Source organism: Lepus europaeus, chromosome 2 (assembly GCF_033115175.1).
Source record: "Lepus europaeus isolate LE1 chromosome 2, mLepTim1.pri, whole genome shotgun sequence".
Lineage (NCBI taxonomy): Eukaryota > Metazoa > Chordata > Mammalia > Lagomorpha > Leporidae > Lepus > Lepus europaeus.
Window position 1 is genome coordinate 13,144,120 of NC_084828.1, and position 19,626 is coordinate 13,163,745.

At 45.5% G+C, this 19,626-nt stretch overlaps 1 protein-coding gene across 4 annotated transcripts in view; it reads left to right on the forward strand.

The window, feature by feature from the left end:
- The first annotated feature begins 10,607 nt into the window (after positions 1-10,607).
- SCAF4 (SR-related CTD associated factor 4) overlaps positions 10,608-19,626 on the forward strand; it is a 66,259-nt gene continuing 57,240 nt past the window's right edge. For 2 of the 4 annotated variants that reach the window (XM_062206137.1, XM_062206156.1), the window contains exon 1: positions 10,608-11,030. In XM_062206137.1, coding sequence (XP_062062121.1) covers positions 11,001-11,030 — 30 coding nt within the window. In that variant the 5' untranslated portion in view covers positions 10,608-11,000. The remainder of the gene's footprint in view (positions 11,031-19,626) is intronic. The other 2 variants (XM_062206128.1, XM_062206146.1) reach the window with 1 other exon arrangement.

Genomic DNA, 19,626 nt, shown 5'->3' on the forward strand with positions numbered 1-19,626 from the left:
AGACAGGCTTTTGGTGTGGCAATGAAGATGCCAGTTAGGATGCCTGTGTCCCATATTGGAGTTCCTGGGTTTGAGTCTGGCTCCTGATTCCAGCTTCCTATTAATGCACACCCTGGAGGCAGCAAGTGATGGCTCAAATAACTGGGTCTCTTCTACTCACATGGGGTAATGGTGTTGAGCTCCTGGCTCCCAGCTTTGGCCTGGCCCAGCTCTGGCCATTTTGAGTATCTGTGGAGTGAACCAGTGGATAGGAGATCTATCTGACTGTCCACATCTCAAATAATTTTTTAAATACTAAATAATAGAAATTTCTATGCCAAAAGAAGACATATAGGAGGAAAAAAAAAAAACAGTGAGGAGCAGATAGGAAAAATAGGAAACATGCATCAGAACAGTAGATTTAAACTCAACCATCGGGGCCAGCGCTGTGGCACAGCAGGTTAAATCCCCGGTCTGCAGCGCCAACATCCCATATCCCTGTTCGAGTCCCAGCTACTTCACTTCTGATCCAGCTCTCTGCAACAGCCTGGGGAAAGCAGTAGAAGATAGCTCAAGTCCTTGGGCCCCTGCACCTGCGTAGGAGACCCGGAAGAAGCTGCTTGCTCCTGGCTTCGGATCAGCTCAGCTCTGGCCATTGCAGTTATTTGGGAAGTGAACCAGTGGATGGAAGACCTTTCTCACTTTCTCTGGCTCTGCCTCTCTCTGTAACTCTGTCTTTCAAATAAATAAAATAAATCTTTAAAAAAAAATGAACTCAACCATACTGATAACTACATTAAATGTGAATGGTCTAAATAATTCAGTTACAAGTCAGAGTTGTTAGATTGGATTAAAATCCAAGGCCCAACTGCATGCTGCCCATGAGAAATCCATGTTGACTATAAAGACTCAGGTAGGTTAAAAGCAAAATGATGGAAAAAACATACCATGCAAATACCAGCCACAAGAAAATCAGAATGGTTCTATCAATAGAAGACAAATCAAATTTCAGGACAAAGAATAATGTTGGAGATACACAGAAAATTACTCAACGATAAAAGGGTCAGTTCATGAAGGAGAAATGATAATCCTAAATTTTTATGGACCTAACAACAAAATATTGACAGAATTTAAAGGAGAAATAAATACATAATTACAGCAGAGATGTCAAATCTCCTCTCTAAGTAATTAGCATAATAAGTAGGCAAGAAATGAATAGGGATAGAGAACTCTTATATGCTATTAACCAACCTGATCCAAGTGACATTAATAGAACATTCTACCTAACAAGACCAGGGTAAACATTAATTCAAGCGCACACATAGAACAACCCACTAAATCACAGGCTGAGCCACAAAACACGTCTCAATTAGTGATCAACCACAGAAAGATATTTGAGAAATTCCTAAATGTTTGGAATTTAAAGAATATACTTCTAAAAATAATTAAGAGTGAAAAATCAATAAACTAGAAAGTACACAAACAGCTAATCAATTAAACTGAAAGTTGTTTCCCTGAAAATCAGCAAAACAGATGAATCTTTAACTAGACCTAACAAGAAAATAAATAAAAGACAGAAATGAGGACAAAGAAATGAGGAATCTCACCACAGACTAAAAGACAACATCATGAAAAACTTAATGCCAAGACATCAACAACCTTTAAATAGACAAATTTCTCAAAAGATAGTAATTATCAAAACTATCTAAGAAATAGAACACCTGGAGAGCCATATATTGATTTTAAAAAGATTATTAACATGAAACCTTCTTGTAACAAAAACTGTAGGCCCAGGTGGTTTCACTGGTGAATTTTAACAAAGTCTTAAGGAAGAAATATCAGTTCCACAAAACTCTTTCCAGAAAATAAAAAATGAAATACTTCTCAAATCAAGCTACCATGACACCAAACCCATTCCAAGAAGGCACAAACTACAGACTAATATCACACATGAACATAAGAAAATATTTTTAAAGGAATCATTGCAAATTAAATCCAGTAATACATAAAAAGGGAAATATCTCATGTCCAAGTCAGTGTATTCCAGGAATGCCAACTGACTTAACTAACATTCTAAAATTAAGCACTATAAGTCATCATGTTAACAGAATAAAATACAACAATCATATGATCATCTCAATGTATATGGTAACAGTATTTGATAAAATTCAATATTCATTTATGATTTAATAGAATAAAAATATTCCCAGGGAACTACTTGAAGGAAACTTCCTCATCCTGTTACAGGGCAGCTAAAGAAAACCCTCAGTGAACAACACAAGAAATGGTGTAAGAATGTTTTGCTTTAGAGATCAAACACAAAATAAGGAAGTCTATTCTCACTGCTTTTATTTGTAACACTGTAATGGTGGACTGGTCAGTGCAAACGAGAAAACTAAACAACAGACTTACACAGTGGCTAGCTGTCTTTATTCCCAAAAGACATAATCACATCCATAGAAAGTCTTAAAGAAATAACTTAAAAAAAAAAAAGCTCCTAGGACTAATAAGCATATACAAGATTGCAGAACACAAGATGAATATACAAAATCAATAACATTTCTCTATTAGAAACAAATAACTGGAAATAAATTTTAAAAACAATATAGCACACCAAAGCATGAATTATCCTGGGATAAATTTACAAAATATGTGCAAGACATGTTGAGATCTCAGCAAACACTGCTAAGAGAAACTGAAGATCTAAATAAATAAAAAGATAAATTGTCTTCACAGATAAGAAGACTTAATATCTCCCAAACTGATTCATAAATTCAATGGAAACCCAATCAAAATCTCAGCAGGCTTCTTGTGTTGTCTTGTTTTCACTTACCATTAACAAGATGATTCTAAAATTTTCAAAGAAATTCAAGATTATGGAATCAAACAGATTTTTAAAAATTTTTATTTATTTTTATTTATTTATTTTTTTTGACAGGCAGAGTGGACAGTAGGGAGAGAGACAGAGAGAAAGGTCTTCCTTTGCCGTTGGTTCACCCTCCAATGGCCGCAGCGTGCAGGAGCCAGGTGCTTATCCTGGTCTCCCATGCTGGTGCAGGGCCCAAGCACTTGGGCCATCCTCCACTGCACTTCCGGGCCACAGCAGAGAGCTGGACTGGAAGAGGGGCAACCAGGACAGAATCCGGCGCCCCGACTGGGACTAGAACCCGGTGTGCCGGCGCTGCAAGGCGGAGGATTAGCCTGTTGAGCCATGGCGCCGGCACATAAACATAAACAGATTTTTTTAAAAGAAGAACCATGTTGGAGATTTACACTAATAGATTTACTTGAATTACCAGAGAAATTAAGACATGTTGCATTTATATGTGAGATGGACATATAGATGAAGGGACCACAGTACAGAAACAGATCCACACATGCATGACCAATTATCAGCTTTTTCAACAATTGTTCTGGGACAACCGGATATCCCATTGGTGGGGCTGGGTGGGGGACGACCAAGCTCGACATTTACTTCACATCATATGCATAAATTAACTCAAAATATGATGCAGACCTCAACATAAATGCTAGATCATTAAGACTCAAGAGGAAAAATGAGAGGGAACCATTTAGTACTCTGTGGCTAAACCAAAATTCTTCAGTATGACAGAAAAGCATAAACAACAACAACAAGTCATCTATTCATCAAAATTAAAAATATATGGCAGGGCCGGCACCACGGCTCAATAGGCTAATCCTCCACTTGCAGTGCCGGCACACAGGGTTCTAGTCCCGGTTGGGGCGCCGGTTCTGTCCCAGTTGCTCCTCTTCCTGTCCAGCTCTCTGCTGTGGCCTGGGAGTGCAGCAGAGGATGGCCCAAGTGCTTGGGCCCTGCACCTGCATGGGAGACCAGGAGAAGCACCTGGCTCCTGGCTTCGGATCAGCGTGGTGCGCCCGCTGCAGCGGCCATTGTGGGGTGAACCAACGGAAAAAGGAAGACCTTTCTCTCTGTAAAAAAAAAAAAAAAAAAATACATATATATATATATATATGGCAGTAGGTGTTTAGGCTAGCAGATAAGACACCCACATCCCACTTCAGAGTAGCAGAGCACCTGGTTTCAATTCACTCCTTTCCCAACCCTGCTAATAAGCACCCCGGGAAGCAGCAGGTGAAGGCTCCAGGGGTTGAGTCCCTGAGGCCAATGTGGCCAATTTGCATTTTTGCCTCCAGATTTCAACCCCAACCCAGATTCAGTCATTGTGGCCATTTGGGGAGTGAACCAGTGGATGGAATTGCTGTCTCTCTGTCTCAAATAAATAAACTATTTTTAGAAATTGAAAACATCTTTTCAAAAGAAAATGAAAAGGCAAGTCAGACTGGAAGGAAATATTCCCAATATGTGTACCTAACAAAGGGTTGGATCCAGATAAATAAAGAACTCACACAATCCAATTAGATGACAAATGATCCCTTTTTTTTTAAAAGGGTAAAAGATTTGAATACACATTTAAGAAAACAAAGTGTATAAATAGCCAACAGACACTTGAAAAATACTCGACATCAACACAGGGTGTCAGACTCTGGGGGTGGGGGCAGCTCCAGGAGGAAGGAATTTACCTGCTTTTGCTCACCCCACAGTGCCTGACCATAACAGATGCTCATATTTATTTTGTGAATGAACAATGGGCAAGTGTTGGATTGGGATGCCCCAGTTCCAGAAAGACACATTTTTACTTAAGACTGGATTTTTAAAGCTTATTTGTGTATTTATTGATTATTTGAAAGGCGGAGCAAGAGTGAGAAGATATTTCATCCACTGGTTCACTCCCCAAATCCCTGCAACAGCCAGGTGGTGGGTGGGCCAGGCTAAAGTTGAGAGCCAGGAACTCCATCAGAATCTCACACATGGGTGGCAGCGACCCAGGTACTTGAGCCATTATCTGCTGCCTCTCAGGGTGCACATTAGTGTGAAGCTGGATAGGAAGTGGAGGTGGGATTCAATCTCAGGCATTCAGAAATGGGATGTGGGCAAAATAACCTGCTGTACCACAATACCCACAACATCCCCCCCGCCCCGCTTTTTTTTTTTTTTTTTTTTTTTTTGACAGGCAGAGTGGACAGTGAGAAAGGTCTTCCTTTGCCATTGGTTCACCCTCCAATGACTGCCACGGCCAGCGCGCTGCTGCGGACGCACTGCGCTGATCCAATGGCAGGAGCCAGGTGCTTCTCCTGGTCTCCTATGGGGTGCAGGGCCCAAGCACTTGGGCCATCCTCCACTGCACTCCCGGGCCATAGCAGAGAGCTGGCGTGGAAGAGGGGCAACCGGGACTAGAACCCGGTGTGCTGACACTGCTAGGCGGAGGATTAGCCTATTGAGCCGCGGCGCCGGCCACACATCCCCCTTTTTAAAGTTTATTCTTTTTTGAAAGGAAGAGCAAGAAAGAGCACCCTATCCAGTGGTTCACTTTCCAAATGCCCTCAATTGCCAGGGATGGACCAGGTTAAAGCTGGGAGCCAAGAACCCAGTCCAAGTCTCTCTTGTAGGTGGCAGGAACTCAATTACTTGACCCATCACCTGCTGCCTCCCAGGGTCTTCAGTAGCTGGAAGCTGGAATGACTTCCTAGAAGCAGGAACTCAAACTTGAGCACTCAGATATAGTAGGTGGGCATGCCCAGTTCCTTCCCCCATCCTCCTTGCCAATTCCTATTCTTAGGTAAGATAGGAAATGGTCAAGATAAAATGTTTTCCTTTATTACTGACTCATAGGCTCACTGTTGTACTCATGACCACAATTACCAATCCAAAGCATTTTAGGTTTGCTGCATACTTACTTGCATGATTTTTGTAATGAGTTTACTTACTATAAAAAGTAAAATATCTTCTACAGGGAGTCTGAGAAGTACTGAAAATTTAAGGAAAAATGAAGAATCTCTAAAAGCCCATCACTCAACTGCCACAGGCTTGTCCTTCTTGGAATTCCTGTTTTCTTCATTGTCCCACTATCCTGGCATCAACATAAGGGGCATGAGACAGAGGTTGTCAAGAAAAAGAGGTGGGTCCCTTGGAGATGGAAGGGACATATGTGGAATTTTCCAGCAGGCAGTTGGGAACACAGTTCCAAACCAACAGAGTTGAAGTCCCTACGTGTGAAGGCAGAGGAATCACAGAAGTGTAAGGTGAGCAACAAAGAGAGGAGAAAGCTGGTCAGAGAAAGCAAGCAGACCAGGGAGAATGATGTCTCATTCAACATATTTTTATACTTATTTTTATTCAAAGGATATAGGAAATATTAAGAAGAACTGATTTTCCCCTGGATCCTGATCTATACATGTTCTCTCTCCATGTTCTCTATACCTGGGGATTGTAGCTAGCTCCTTTCAAGAAAAGGTTCTGACATGTGAAGGGCACAGAATTTACCAGAATATCACTTCTTGAAGGCCATCTTTTCCAACTTCTTGGAAAAGGCCATCTTTTTGATCAACTTCTTTTGAAACGTCGTTGTTTACAGCAGCTCTTCAGTGCTATTTTCACATTCACATCATGAACAAATGGATCTGTTTAATTCCATGTTCTTTGGAAGAAGGTAAGTTTGCAAGTGGATAAAATATCTTGCTGATTTTTGTCAGTCACATCCATTTATGATCCTTCTTTTCAATAGGCTGCATCCCTACTGGTTCAAGGTCTCTAATCACAAAGGACAGTTTTTCACAAGCTTTTTCACTTGCCAAAAATTTCCTATGGGAAGATCTGACTCATCTGCCTGGAGAGGTAGAGGTGGAAGTCCAGCAGCAGCTGTGCAAATGGCTGCCAGATGTCCTAGAGCAGGTAGAGGTGCAGCTGTCTTCAGAACGGAAAAATGCTAGAGAAAGCTGTCCAGGTGCCCGAAGTCTCGCTGATAACACATAGTCTCCAATAGCTTGTAAAAGCTTCCTCCTCAGCACTTTCAACAGAAAAACAAAACCACTTTACCCAGAAAAGAGCCTCTTACATCTAAGTTATCTACCTTAAACACTTGGATCTTAGAAGTCAAATCTTGTTCTTTGTGCCTTCAAACCTTAGCAGGCTGATACCCAGAAAAATATCATTCCCTCATTCAAAGATCATTGCAGAGCTCAAAACTCAACACCTTCCCCAAAGACCTTTTCCAACCTCAAGACTTTACCCTGGCCTTAGGCCAAATGAACTCCCTGATGCACAGCAGGAAAGACTGCTTGTGTGAACTGGGGAGAGGGGGAACATCTCATTGGTTTGTGGGTCCCTTTTTAAGTTCCACCATGGTGCACAGAAAGAGGTAGGAGTAGGCAGGGCCACATGGTGTGAAAATGCTGCAATGCTTTTTTTCAAATAGCAATACAAGCTACAAGGTAAGAAGCACCACATTTTAGTGAGCATCATGGGAGCATTTAGTGGGAAATGTTCAGACCAGCTGGGAGGAGAGCAGGAATGTTCTTTAGCGTGGATCCTGGCAGGAAGCAGGTTCATCTGAGACAAAAAGGTAGTAATAAGTGATGAGTGAGCAAAACAAATGATGTCCCAACATCAACTAGGTGCAAATCACGCCTGCCTACAGGGAGAGGCAGGGAGGGGTCTTCTGTGAGAACAAAGGCCCAGTGTATTCGTTTCTTTAAGAATTATTTATTATTATTTATTTGAAAGGCAGAGGTACAGAGAGGCAAAGGCAGAAAGAGAGGTCTTCTATCCACTGGTTCACTCCCCAGATGGCCACAACGTTAGTAAAATGGTGCCATCTTCCCAAGCCCAGCCTGGCTTACTAGAAGTCTGTTGACCAGATGGCCCAATCACAATCAGCAGCTCCACCCCTACCCTAACGGGATTCACCACTCCCACTTCCTTACCTCTGCAAAGCTATATAAAACCTGTTTTCCCAATACAGGCTGCTGCCCTCTTGTGCACGGGGAGGCAGCCTGTCAGGTTTCCTCCACCCGACAATAAACCTTTTCCCTTACTCCAGTGTTTGTGTTTTGTGGGGGCCTTTCCTTTCACACAACAGCCAGAGCTGGGCCGGTCCAAAGCCAGGATCCAGGAGCTTCTTACAGGTCTCCCACGCAGGTGCACAGGCCCAAGGACTTGGGCCATCTTCCTCTGCCTTCCCAGGTCATTAGCAGAGAGCTGGATGGGAAGAGGAGTAGCCAAGACTTGAACCAGCACCCCTATGGGATGCCCGCACTGCAGGCAGTGGCTTTACCCACTATGCCACAGTGCTGGGCCCCCATGTTAGTTTCCAGATATATCCAGCTAACCATACAACTTAGGTTGTGCCCTGGCACTAGGCTGGAAACATGCTGTAGGTATCTTGGACTGCAACTGGTAGACCACAGGGACCCAGCTCTTTGAGCCATTACCACTTCTTCCCAGGGTCTGCATTAGAACGAAGCTGGAGTCAGGAGCTGCAGCTGGGGATCAAATCCAGGCACTCCACCAGAGGATGCAGGCGTCTTCAGCAGTGCCTTAACCGCTCGGCCAAGGGCATGGTCTAACGCAACATGGGTAGTGCTGAGGATGGCAACATGGATTTGGAAAACATCCTATCTCACGGGAGAGAGAGAGTAATAATGTAGAGATAGAAAGTGAACCTTGGGGCCAACGCTGTGGCATAGTGGACTAAACCTTTGCCTGTGCTGCCAGCATCCCATATGGGAGCCGGTTCTAGTCCCGGCTGCTCCACTTTCAAATCAGCTCTCTGCTATGGCCTGGGAAAGCAGTGGAAGATGGCCCAAGTCCTTGGGCTCTTGCACTCGTGTGGGAGACTGGAAGAAGCTCCTGACTCCTGGCTTCGGATTGGCATAGCCAGTTGGGGAGTGAACCAGCGGATGGAAGACCTCTCTCTGCCTCTCCTGTGTAAACTCTTTCAAATAAGTACATCTTAAAAAAAAAAAAAAAAAAAGTGAACCTGAGCATAACCATCTGGGATCTGTTGCTCTGAGAAATGATTAAGGGTATCTTTCTTTCACCTTAAAACAAAACAAAACAAAACAAAAACCAGCAAAGTCTTGCAGCTTCCTGGTGTCCTGACAGCCAAGTTTCTGTCTAACGTCTCCTGCCTGCCTTCCCCTCTGCAAAGCACAGCGGTTCAGCTTCAGCGCCTGCCCTCACCACTCCAGCCACAGTGCAGGACGAACTCCACGACTAAATGCAGCAGGCACCTTCTCATTCTGATCTTGCTGTGCGTCTCCCAGGCCTTTCCCACCTCTTCTTACCCCTTACCTACCTGCCTTCCCACGGGGACACCCAGATGTCCACCTCCTCGAAGCCATCTCTCCTCACTCCACACCTGTTTACTGCCTCCCAGACATCCTCCCGTATGTGTCCCAGGGGCAGCTCAAACTCCACCGGCCCCAGGCGGAAATCACCAGGCTGTGTGACCTTGGGCAGGTTACTTAACTGAATGAGGACTCACTCCCTCAACTATAAAACCAGGGCGGGACTAATAGCCACCTCCCACAAAGCTGGAGGCAGAGATCAAACAAAAGACAGAATAGCATGCCAGGTAGGCCCTGGCACCGGGCAACCGGTCCACAAGGAGTCACCATTACTCCGCCTTCCCTCAAACTCACGTCCTGCACTCCATCAATTCCTTAGGTGGCCGCATATACCACCACCTCCACCCAGAAGCCCTTGGCATCCTCCTTGACAATCCCACTTCCAGGGGCCAGGGCCGCCCCCCCCCCCCCCCACCGCTCCCCTGCGCCTCTCCTCTGAGAACATTCAGCACAATCCCATCTTTCTCAAATCTTTCAGTGACACCCGCCCCCCACGGCCTTGGGGATAAATTCCAAACTCTGACGAAGGGCAAAGACCCCCTTAGGGCCTCATCTCATGGTCACCCTCTCTCAGTCCACCTGACAGATCTCTTCCCTCCTCCTCCTCCAGGTAGCCTAGGTCCGAGCTACCTCCTCCGGGAAGCCTTCCTGGACTTGCAGTCGGCTATCTTCTTTGTTCCCCAAGGCTCTGTTAACCACTCTGGTAATTATCTGCTCGTTAGCCTGCTACACTGAGGTGTCCGTAGGCAGAAACACTCATTCAAGTCCAATCTCCCAACACCTACGGTGCCCGGCCAACAGCAAGGAGAGCGAATTAAGGCCCTGTTTCCGCCAGCGAGGAACCCACTCGGCTTCGCGAACCCACTCGTCCCCGCGTGGCGCACGGCCGCCCCGGGGTCCCCTCAGGCCTCTGTGGAAGCCGAGCGTCGGCGCCTCAGCCGGAGCACAACCAAGCGCGCGGACAAGAGCGGCCGCGGGGCCGCCCCGGCGCGGGCCGTTCCTCCGGCGGAGCGCACGGGAGCCTGCCCGTGCTCGCCCGGCGGGCCGGCCTGAGGTCCCTGCGCCCTTTGTTCGAGGCCGCCGAGCGCCGGCGGCCCCGCGTCCGCAACGACCGGCTCACAAAAACGCACCCCGGCGGCGCCGCCGCGCGGACGCACCAGCTCGTCCCCGGCAGCCCGCGCGCTCGCCGCCGCCCCGCAGCCTCCCGGGCCGCGGGCACCGCCGGCGGGAAAGCGCCCGGCCGCCCGGCGTCACGCGCCAGCGGCCGGGCGCGCGGGGCGGGGCCAGCGCGGGCGGGGCGGGGCGGGAGCCCGGCACAGGAAGCGCCGGGAGGCCCGAGCCGTCCCAGGGTGCCCCGCGCGGCGTGGACTCGGGCCGCTGCCGCCATCCCGCTGGCGAGAGGGGGAGCGAGAGAGAGAGAGAGAGAGAGAGAGAGAGGCCCGCCCGCTCGCCGGCCGGGCCAGTGTGGGCCAGTGCGTGAGGGCGCGGGGGCCGTGTCAGCGAGACGCAGGGCGCAGCCGCCGCCGCCAAACGGACATGTTGGAGCCCAGCGCCGCCGCCGCCGCCGCCTGTTCCTCAGCCAGCGAACGGGACTGAGAGCGGGCCCGCCACCCTCCGCCTCTGCCTCGGCCGCAGCCCCTTCCTGCCCAGCCTCGGGCTGCGCTCCGCTCGTCGCCTCCCCCCCAAGCCCCTAGGCCCGGCCGGTTCCTCTGCCCCGCTCCGCCGCGGCGCGAGGTCTATGTGACCGGCGGGCCCGGAGCAGCCGCCGCCGCCGCCGCCGCCGCAGCGCGAACATGGACGCCGTCAACGCCTTCAACCAGGAGGTGAGGGGTGTTCGGGGGCACGGGGTGCCGGGCCTGCTGCGGAGCCGGGGCCCGTGTCTCCCGCCGCCGGAGGTTTAAAGCTTTGGTCCGGGTGGGGACGCTTCCTGTCCCGGTTCCGGGGCGTCGGGGCCTGCGCGGAGCGGCCTTGTGGCCCGGGAGCGGTCGGGGCGACCACGGGAACTGACCCCACGCCCCTCCCCCACCGCCCACCCCGAGGGGGCACCGACCTGGGGCTGCCCTCCCTCGCCCGGCCCCGGCCCCTCCAACTTCTCCCTCTGTGGGATCCCGGCGCGCTCGCTCGCTCGCTCGCTGTGCCCCGCTCCCCACCGGGTGAAAGGCTTCGCGGTGCCGGGAGCCGGCCGGAGCGCGGAGCGCGGGCGGGCGTGTGGGGTTGGGGGCGGGGAGCGGGAGCATCTGCCGGTCGCGGGGCCGGCGGAGCGGCGGCCCGGGCTCTCCTGTTGCTCTGGCCGCGGCGCGTCGGCGCCTGGACTCTGATCCCGGGCGGCGGAGGGCGTGCATCCCCCTCCTCCAGGAATCACACACTTGGGAAATGGAGTTGCTAAACGCGGGGTGGCGGTGGGGGGAGGCTCCGTATCATTCCGAGTTGTGAGCATGACCCTCTTACAGGCTCTTTGGCCCCAGCGTGACACTTAAAAAAGTTGAATGGGAGAGTGCTTGCTCCGCCTTAGTCGGCGGGAAAGCCGGCGTTGGCCTCCTCTTCCCCACCCTCGCACCTTCTCCCGAGGTAGTTAATCCCAGCCCCCTCCTTCGGGAACATTTGCATGTGAAAACCTCCCCAAAGCGGGAACTAAGCTGCCTGCCCTTTTTAAAGTTCTCCGGTTGGATTCCTAATCATTCCAGGTGCTGCTTTTGGAGGGCAGAGTCGATCCGACCCGTTTATCCGGATCGATTTGGGAGGAGAGGGCTTGACCATTGATGCTTTAAAATGCGGTTGCAGAATGGGAAACCATCGTCAAGGGTTGAATTGGATTATCCTCCTTTTTCAAGTACTAAAGAAAAATCAGATGTAGTAGTTCGAGAGGTGTTGATGCGGCCTTAAAACCTTGCTGCATCTTTAAGTGAGATATATTATAGTTCCACTTGTGACAGCTTTCGTGCCGTAATTTTCCTACCGATTTGCAGTGACATAAGAAGGGACCCTTAGTTGTGAGCAGTTGAGACCATTTATTGCCATACAGATTATACAGAAAATGCTTCTTCTTCCGTTGATGGGTACATGAAAAGTCTTAAAGGTAATAATTGGGACTGCTATTGGATAGTGTCTTGTAGAAGGTGAATAGGGATGATTTTCAAAATATATTTCCTGATTTTTGACCGCCAGGGACTTTGGGATAATGCTGCATATATTTCAGGGTTCAAAGTTGAGTTTGTTTCCTAAAGGTAAAGTTTACTGGGATGTTGGTTCATTGAGGTCAGGGAGACCCCCGTCTCCTCCCCCCCCCCCCAAAAAAGGCAGCACCTATCTCACCGTAGCAGGTGCCTGACAGATACTTGAATGAGTGAGAATTAATGCAGATAACACAAGGATTGTTAAATGATTTCAAGCAGATTTTTCTCACAGGTTAGAAACTTAACTATTGAATGTTTTTAAATGAGTGAGGCTGCTTTTAACTGTATCCTTAGGAACAGAAATGTTTAGTTCTGGTTGAGGTATTTTTGAGGTTGATATCAAGCACATTAAACAAAGTATCTTAATCCTGAAAAAGTCAGTTTTTACTTTTGAAAAGCCAAAGTTAGGAATGGTATTGGCTCCTTGAAAAAAGAGAAATGCTACTGTGACCTTTCTTTTAAATGTCCGAAATTAGCGTTTTATTGTTCATTTTTCTCTTTAAGTAATTTTCATTTCTATTCCTAGTGTATATTAATTCAGATTGCTTTTACTTTATGTGTATGCTGCCAGTGCACCTCTCTTTTGCTAAATTGAAAGTTTCTTTTAGAGCAATTATTCTAACTTTACAACCCATCTTTTTGTACCTGTTTGAGTTGTTGTGCTTTTCTGCCCTTTATCAGATATTATTGGTCCGTTCCCAAATCATTTTCATTTGACAGACTTTTGAGAGCCTGCTCAGCTGTACAGCTGTATCCTGAATACTGAATACAGAGACTGCAGGTCCCTGTCACTGAGGTGTCTAATCTAAGGACTGAATGCATAGGCAAATAACTTTAATAAGTGATAGAAGAGCTTCCTTTGGGACCCTTGTAATGTACTGTGGCATGAACATGGGGGATCAGTGAAGACTTGGGGAGAGAATGTATCAGTTTCCCAAGTTTTCAATAATATTTTTGTTGAGGCAGAATGAGAGGGAGGAGGGGAGACAGCACACAGCCCCTGTCCCCCATCAACTAGTTGAGTCCCTAGCTGCCCACAGTGGTTCTGGGTGTTGGTTGGCTGGCACAGAACTGGGAACTCAGTTAGGTCTATCACATAGGTGGCAGGAACCTTCAACCACTTGAGAGTCTGCATTAGCAGTAGGCTGGGGCCAGAAACCAGGCATCCTAAAAACCAGAGGCTTAATTGCTAGGCCACCATCCTCTATCAGTTTTGGCATTTTCTATCAGATATTGGCAAGTTAAGAAACAGGGATTGAAGGGCAAACTGAGAAATAACTAGTAGTTTGTTTCCTGAGCCTGCTGGAAAGTAAAGGTGGTAGTTTGGGGCCTGACAGTTTCAGATCTATCTCATGTGTTTGAATTCCTTCTCCTTTCCTCCTCCCCTCTTCCCATCTCCTCCCCCTTTTCTTCCCCCTCCCCTCCTCTCTCCTCCCCTCTCTTTTAGATTCATTTATTTGAAAGGAAGCGCCACAAAGAGAAGGAGAGAGAGAGAGATCTTCCATCCTGTGGTTTGCTCCTCAAACGGCTGCAATGGCCAGGGCTGGGCCAGACTCTATCCAGGTCTCCTGTGTGGGTGCAGAAACCCGAGGACTTGGGCCATCTTCTGCTGCTTTCCTAGGCACATTTGCAGGAAGTTGGATTGGATGTGGAGTAGCAGAAACTCAAACTAGAGTCTGTATGGGATGTTGGCATTGTAGGCTGTGGGTTAGCCCAGTGTGCCACAGTGCTAACCCCAAAGGCTTTAAGTAGTGGAGTAATATCAGAACTGCTCGATTTATAGTGTTGCAGGAGGCAGAGACTTGAGGAAGATGAGCAGATTGGGGACTGAGGTAGGAGAGGTTAGTAAAGCCTGAACTTGACAAGTCTGTAGTGGAAATGGAGAAGAGGGAATCCTTGGTTTGTGGTAGGGTGTAGACACCTTTTGCCCCTAAATACTAAGTCCCAAGAGAATAGTGATACCATTAATGCAAGTCAGGCAGTCATTAAAGGTATATTTAATGGAGAAGAAAATATGTTTGATTTTTGAACAGGTTGACATGTATCAAATAGTCATGTGGAAATTTTTGGCAAGCTATTGGATATCTAGAATTCAAACTTGGAAGCAGCCAACAGATAGAAAGGAGATGACCAGGAAGCACTTGGATGCACATGGGAGAACATTGAGAAGGGGGAGAAAAAGGAAATTAGAACATTTATAGCCTGACACTTTGTATATCCAAAACATTAACTGCAGATTTGTGTCTGCTCCATTTCCAATCCAGCTCCCTGATAACGGGCTGGGAAAAGCAGCGGAAGATAGCCCCACAACTCTCTAGATACCCAGTTATAGATGAGGAAACTGATTTCCAAGGAAGTTAAATAATAATTCACCTAAGGACATACTGCCAACTGATGATAGAACTAGGATTTGAGTGCAAATTTCTCCATCTCAGTTGCCCTAAAGATAGAATTTTGCATGATACCAGAGGAGTCATTGTAAATTAAAAACTTCAGAAAAGGATACTGAAGATTTTGAGATTAATATAGTTTTAGTTGAGAGATGATGGGCGATGAGGAAATATGAGGTAGCAGATAATCTCTTTGGAAGTTTGGTTTTGAGGGAAAAGTTGCTACAAGGATAAAGGGAGGAGAGAGCAGGTAACAATGTAGAGTGCACTGGTGCCAGGCAGTTCATGGGCTTTTACTGTGTATGCAAGGATACATCATAAAGTTCATGGAAAAGTGGACTTTAAAGATCATTTTGATACAAAAATTTGAAATCCATCCATAGGTTTTGTCATAATACACATTTTGCATTAATTTTTTGGGATACCCCTTATATTGTAAGGTTTTAGCTTTAGTGATGTTCAAACCTTGGTCTCTACTAGATTGAGAGTAGAAGCTTGAGCATTTGGAGGGAATGGGGTTTAGAAAAGCAGTGTCAAACAGCAAAGAGGCTATGGTTAATTTGGAGCAAAACTGGATAAGAGGAAAGAGAAAGATCAGAAGCATAGGTAAAAGGAAGTCTGTCTTTGATACACAATAAGAAAGGTGAGATTTTTTAAAAAATTATTTGAAAGAGTTGCAGAGAGAGAAATTGTCCATCTGCTGGTTCACTGCCCAAATGACTGCACTGCCAGGGCTGAGCCAGACCGAAGCCAAGAGCCTCCTGCAGATCTCCACCATGGGGTAGCAGGGGCCCAAGCACTCAGGCTATCTTCTGCTGCTTTTCCCAGCCCATTATCAGGGAGCTGGATTGGAAATGGAGCAGACACAAATCTGCACCCATATTGGATGCCAGCAGCTCAGGCAATGGCCTCACCAGCTATGCTACAAGGCTGGCCCCAGTGTGTTTTGTTTTGGAAGATTATTTATTTGAAAGATAAGAGTGACAAAGGTAGAGACACAGAGTGATCTTGTGTCCTCTTTACTCCTCAACGTGCCCACAACAGCCAGGGCTGGACCAGGCTGAAGCCAAAACCAGAAACTCAGTCCTGGTCTCCTACATGTGTGGCAGGGACCCCAGTTTGGGCCATCCTCCAGTGCCTTTCCAGGTACATTAGCAGGGAGCTGGATTGGAAGTGGAGTGGCCTGGACTGGAACCAGCATTGCCAAGTGAAATGCTGGTGTCAAACAAGTGGCAGCTTAACCCACTGTATTGTACCAGCCCCAAGAAAGTTGAGATTCTTAAATATTTAACAGGATATTTGGAGAATTTTTGCAGCAAGGCATTATATTAAGTGTTGTGAAAGATCAAAAGATGAATGAAACAGAATCAGGGATCAGTTTCGCAGTTAATGTTTTTGGTCAGTGACTGAGGGTGGTCTCAAGATTGTATTGCCTAGTAGCATTGTAGCTGTTTGTGTTAGTGTGTTCTGTGGTGTTCACACAACAATACAATAAACGTTGAGTCTTTGATTCTGTTTATATACTTCTTAATGTGAAGAGTGGTGTTGGTAGAATGAACAAAAGTTATGGATTGGAACTCATTGTATTTTTAGCCTTTATTCAGTGTTCCCTTAATCCAGAAGAATGTCTTGCCTATCCCACTTTTTTGCACCACCTATAATTTTATTTTAAGCTGTTAATTAAAATGCAAAAATAGTACAGAGGAAAGAATTGACAGTTGTCCTGCAATGTGCTTTTTGGCTCAAACATTATTAACACTTTAGATTTAGTTCCTCTTTTGCTGACAGACTACAAGGAACTTTCTCAAACGTTATCTCCTTGTGTACATGTAAGAATTTCTCTAGGACAGGTCTTTTCAAACTTAGTTTTTTGACCCCTTTAAATTCATAGACGTTCAGGAGCACAGATTTTTTTAATTACTATTTGTGGGTTTTATCTACTATTGCATACCTTAAATTGAGAAATGTACTTAATTCATTAAAATATTAAAATTGGTAAAATATTAATTATTAAATAATTACAGATTATAATTACACATTAGCATAAATATCATTTTTAATGAAAAATAATGTTCCAAAACAAAAAATTAGAAGAGTGGCATTGTTTTACATTTTGCAAGTTTCATATAAACTTTGATTTAATGAAACCTTTACACTCACATCTATTTTTTCATTCATTCTCTTGTAATAACACATATCAGGTAGCCCTTGGAAAATACTATTTTATAATATACTTGTGAGAAAAATTAATTAAAAAGACAGGAAGTGCCTTAGTTACATTATAAAAACAGTTTTGACCTTAGAGACAACTGAAAGGGACTCAGACTCTGAGGGTTCCTTAGATTACTTTTTGCAGTTTTGAGGTGCTGAAGTGATACACATTTAAAGCTGTGGTGAAAAAAAAAGAAGAAAACATACATAGTAATTTACCTTTAAAATCAGACATAAATTATACTTTGTAAATATTTAATGTACTAATCAATTCTGGAACACTTATCCAATTGGACTTTCAGTCTTGACCCATCCCCCTGACCAAAAGGAACATTTCAGTGGGGGATTTGCTGCCCTCTACTATTTTCACTGTAAATTGTTCTGTGTGGCTATTAACATATTTGACTTGTGATGACTGTCTTGTAGAGTTTAGATAATCTGATGAGGATGCCTTGTTAGATAAATTTTTTAACCTGTAATTTATTTATTTTGAACATTTCTTCTCTAAGAAATGCACAAAGAATTCAGAGTTCTTATTGTGGAAGAGTGTGGAAGAAGACTAGGTGAACAGTTAAAGTAAAAATTGGAAATTGTTCTTGTCACATTTGACCATGTTGTGCTGTTATCCTTGGAATTTTTCTTTTCTTTATTTGTTCAAGAGACAAGAGAAAGTTCAGGAGACTCCCAAATGCCTGCAATGGCCAGGACTGAGTCAGGCCAAAGCCAGGAGCTGGGAGAGTAATCTAGGCCTCCCACAAGGGCAGCAGGGACCCAACTACTTGAGCCATCACTTTTTGTCTCTCAGAGTCTGCATTGGCAGGAAAAAGGAATTAAACCTAGATGTTCCAATATGGTGTATAAGCATCTCTCTCTCTCTCTCTTTTTTTTTTTTTTTTTTAAGAGAGAGAGAAAGGACTTCCATCCACTAGTTCACTCCTCAAATGACCATGATGGCCAGAGCTGAGCCCATCTGAAGCCAGGAGCTTCTCCCAGGTCTCCCATGCAGGTGCAGGGGCCCAAGGACCTGGGCGATCTACTGCTTTCCCAGGCCGTAGCAGAGAGCTGGATTGAAAGTGGAACAGCTGGGGCTTTAACCCACTGTTCCACAGCGCTGGCCCCAAGGCATCTTAACTACTAGACCAAATGCCTACCCTTCAGGAGTTTTTGGATGGTTAAAAGTTACAGTTTTCTTCCTCTTGAATCTAAGGAAATTCTTAATCTCTGCCAACATTAAGTCTTTTTTTGGTTTGTTTGTTTTTAAGATTTTTTTTTTTTTTTTTTTGAGAGATAGAGTTACAGAGAGAGACAGAGAGAAAGGTCTTCCATCACTGGTTCACTCCCCAAATGCCCACAGGAGCCAGAGCTGTGCTGATCCAAAGCCAGGAGCCGGGAGCTTCTTCTGGATCTCCCACATGAGTACAGGGGTCCAAGCACTTGGGCCATCTGCTGCTGCTTTTCCAGGCCATAGCAGAGAGCTGGATGGAGAGAGGAGCAGCCGGGACAAACCAGCACTCAGGGGATGCCAGTGTCACAGGTAGGCTTAGCCTACCACACCATAGCACCAGCCAGAAATCTGGTTTTATAGTGAAGTCTGGTTTTATAAAGAATTAGCTGGCTCTTCAGAGCTATCTGTAGCAGCATTTATTCCTGATGTTCTTTGTGAAAATATCCCTCTTTTTAGATACATTTTTGTTGAATATTTTGTATCAGAAAAAATGACATGCACAGTTAGCAAGGGATTGAGAAAGAGATGGGGGGTGGATTTGGTTACTAAATTTTATGAAACAGAATTCAGGGGCTGGCGCTGTGGCACAGTGGGTTAAAGCACCAGTCGGCAGCACTGGCATCCCACATGGGAGACCCGGAAGAAGGTCCTGGCTCCCAGCTTCGGATCAGCACAGCTCCAGCCGTTGCAGCCAATTGAGGAGTGAACCAACGGAAGGAAGACCTCTCTCTTGCTCTGCCTCTCTGTAACTCTTGGCTTTCAAATAAATAAATAAATAAAATCTTAAAAAAAAAATTGAAGCTAAAACTGTGTGTAATAATAGGAAATTGTATTGGTTTGTTTTACTTTTCCCCAAATTGTAGGTTGTTCTCTGCTATTAATCATAAACCAGTGTAATTTACCTCAGCACTCCAGGTAACTTTTCTCTAGATATCTGCACACATTCACATCTCATTTTAAATAGATCTTGGTAATATATGAAATGATGAACCTTTAGTTTTACTCATAACATTTGTTGAGACAATAGGCTAAGTCATTTTTAATGCTACTTCAGAGCAACAACATACTGCTTTAATGATAAGTTAAAAACAAACTGTATTAGCTTGTCAGGTAAATAGAATAAGCACCATACCTGTTAACAGTTCAAAATTTTGATAACATTGGTGGTTAATTAGTATTGTATTCTTGCCAAGCCACAGAAAAGGTAGAAATGGGTAATTATTGAATTTGCTTTAGGATAGGTCTTACCAGGATCTGTTTTGAACTTAGACTAAGAACTACATTTATGTGTTTAGCAGTGTATTGTGATTTGTTTGAGAACTAGAAGAGATTTCACAAACAGTATTATAATTGTACCTTCATCTTGTTCGGTATTTGGTTTATTGATTAAATTTCAAATAGCTCTTCATTTGTACTTGTA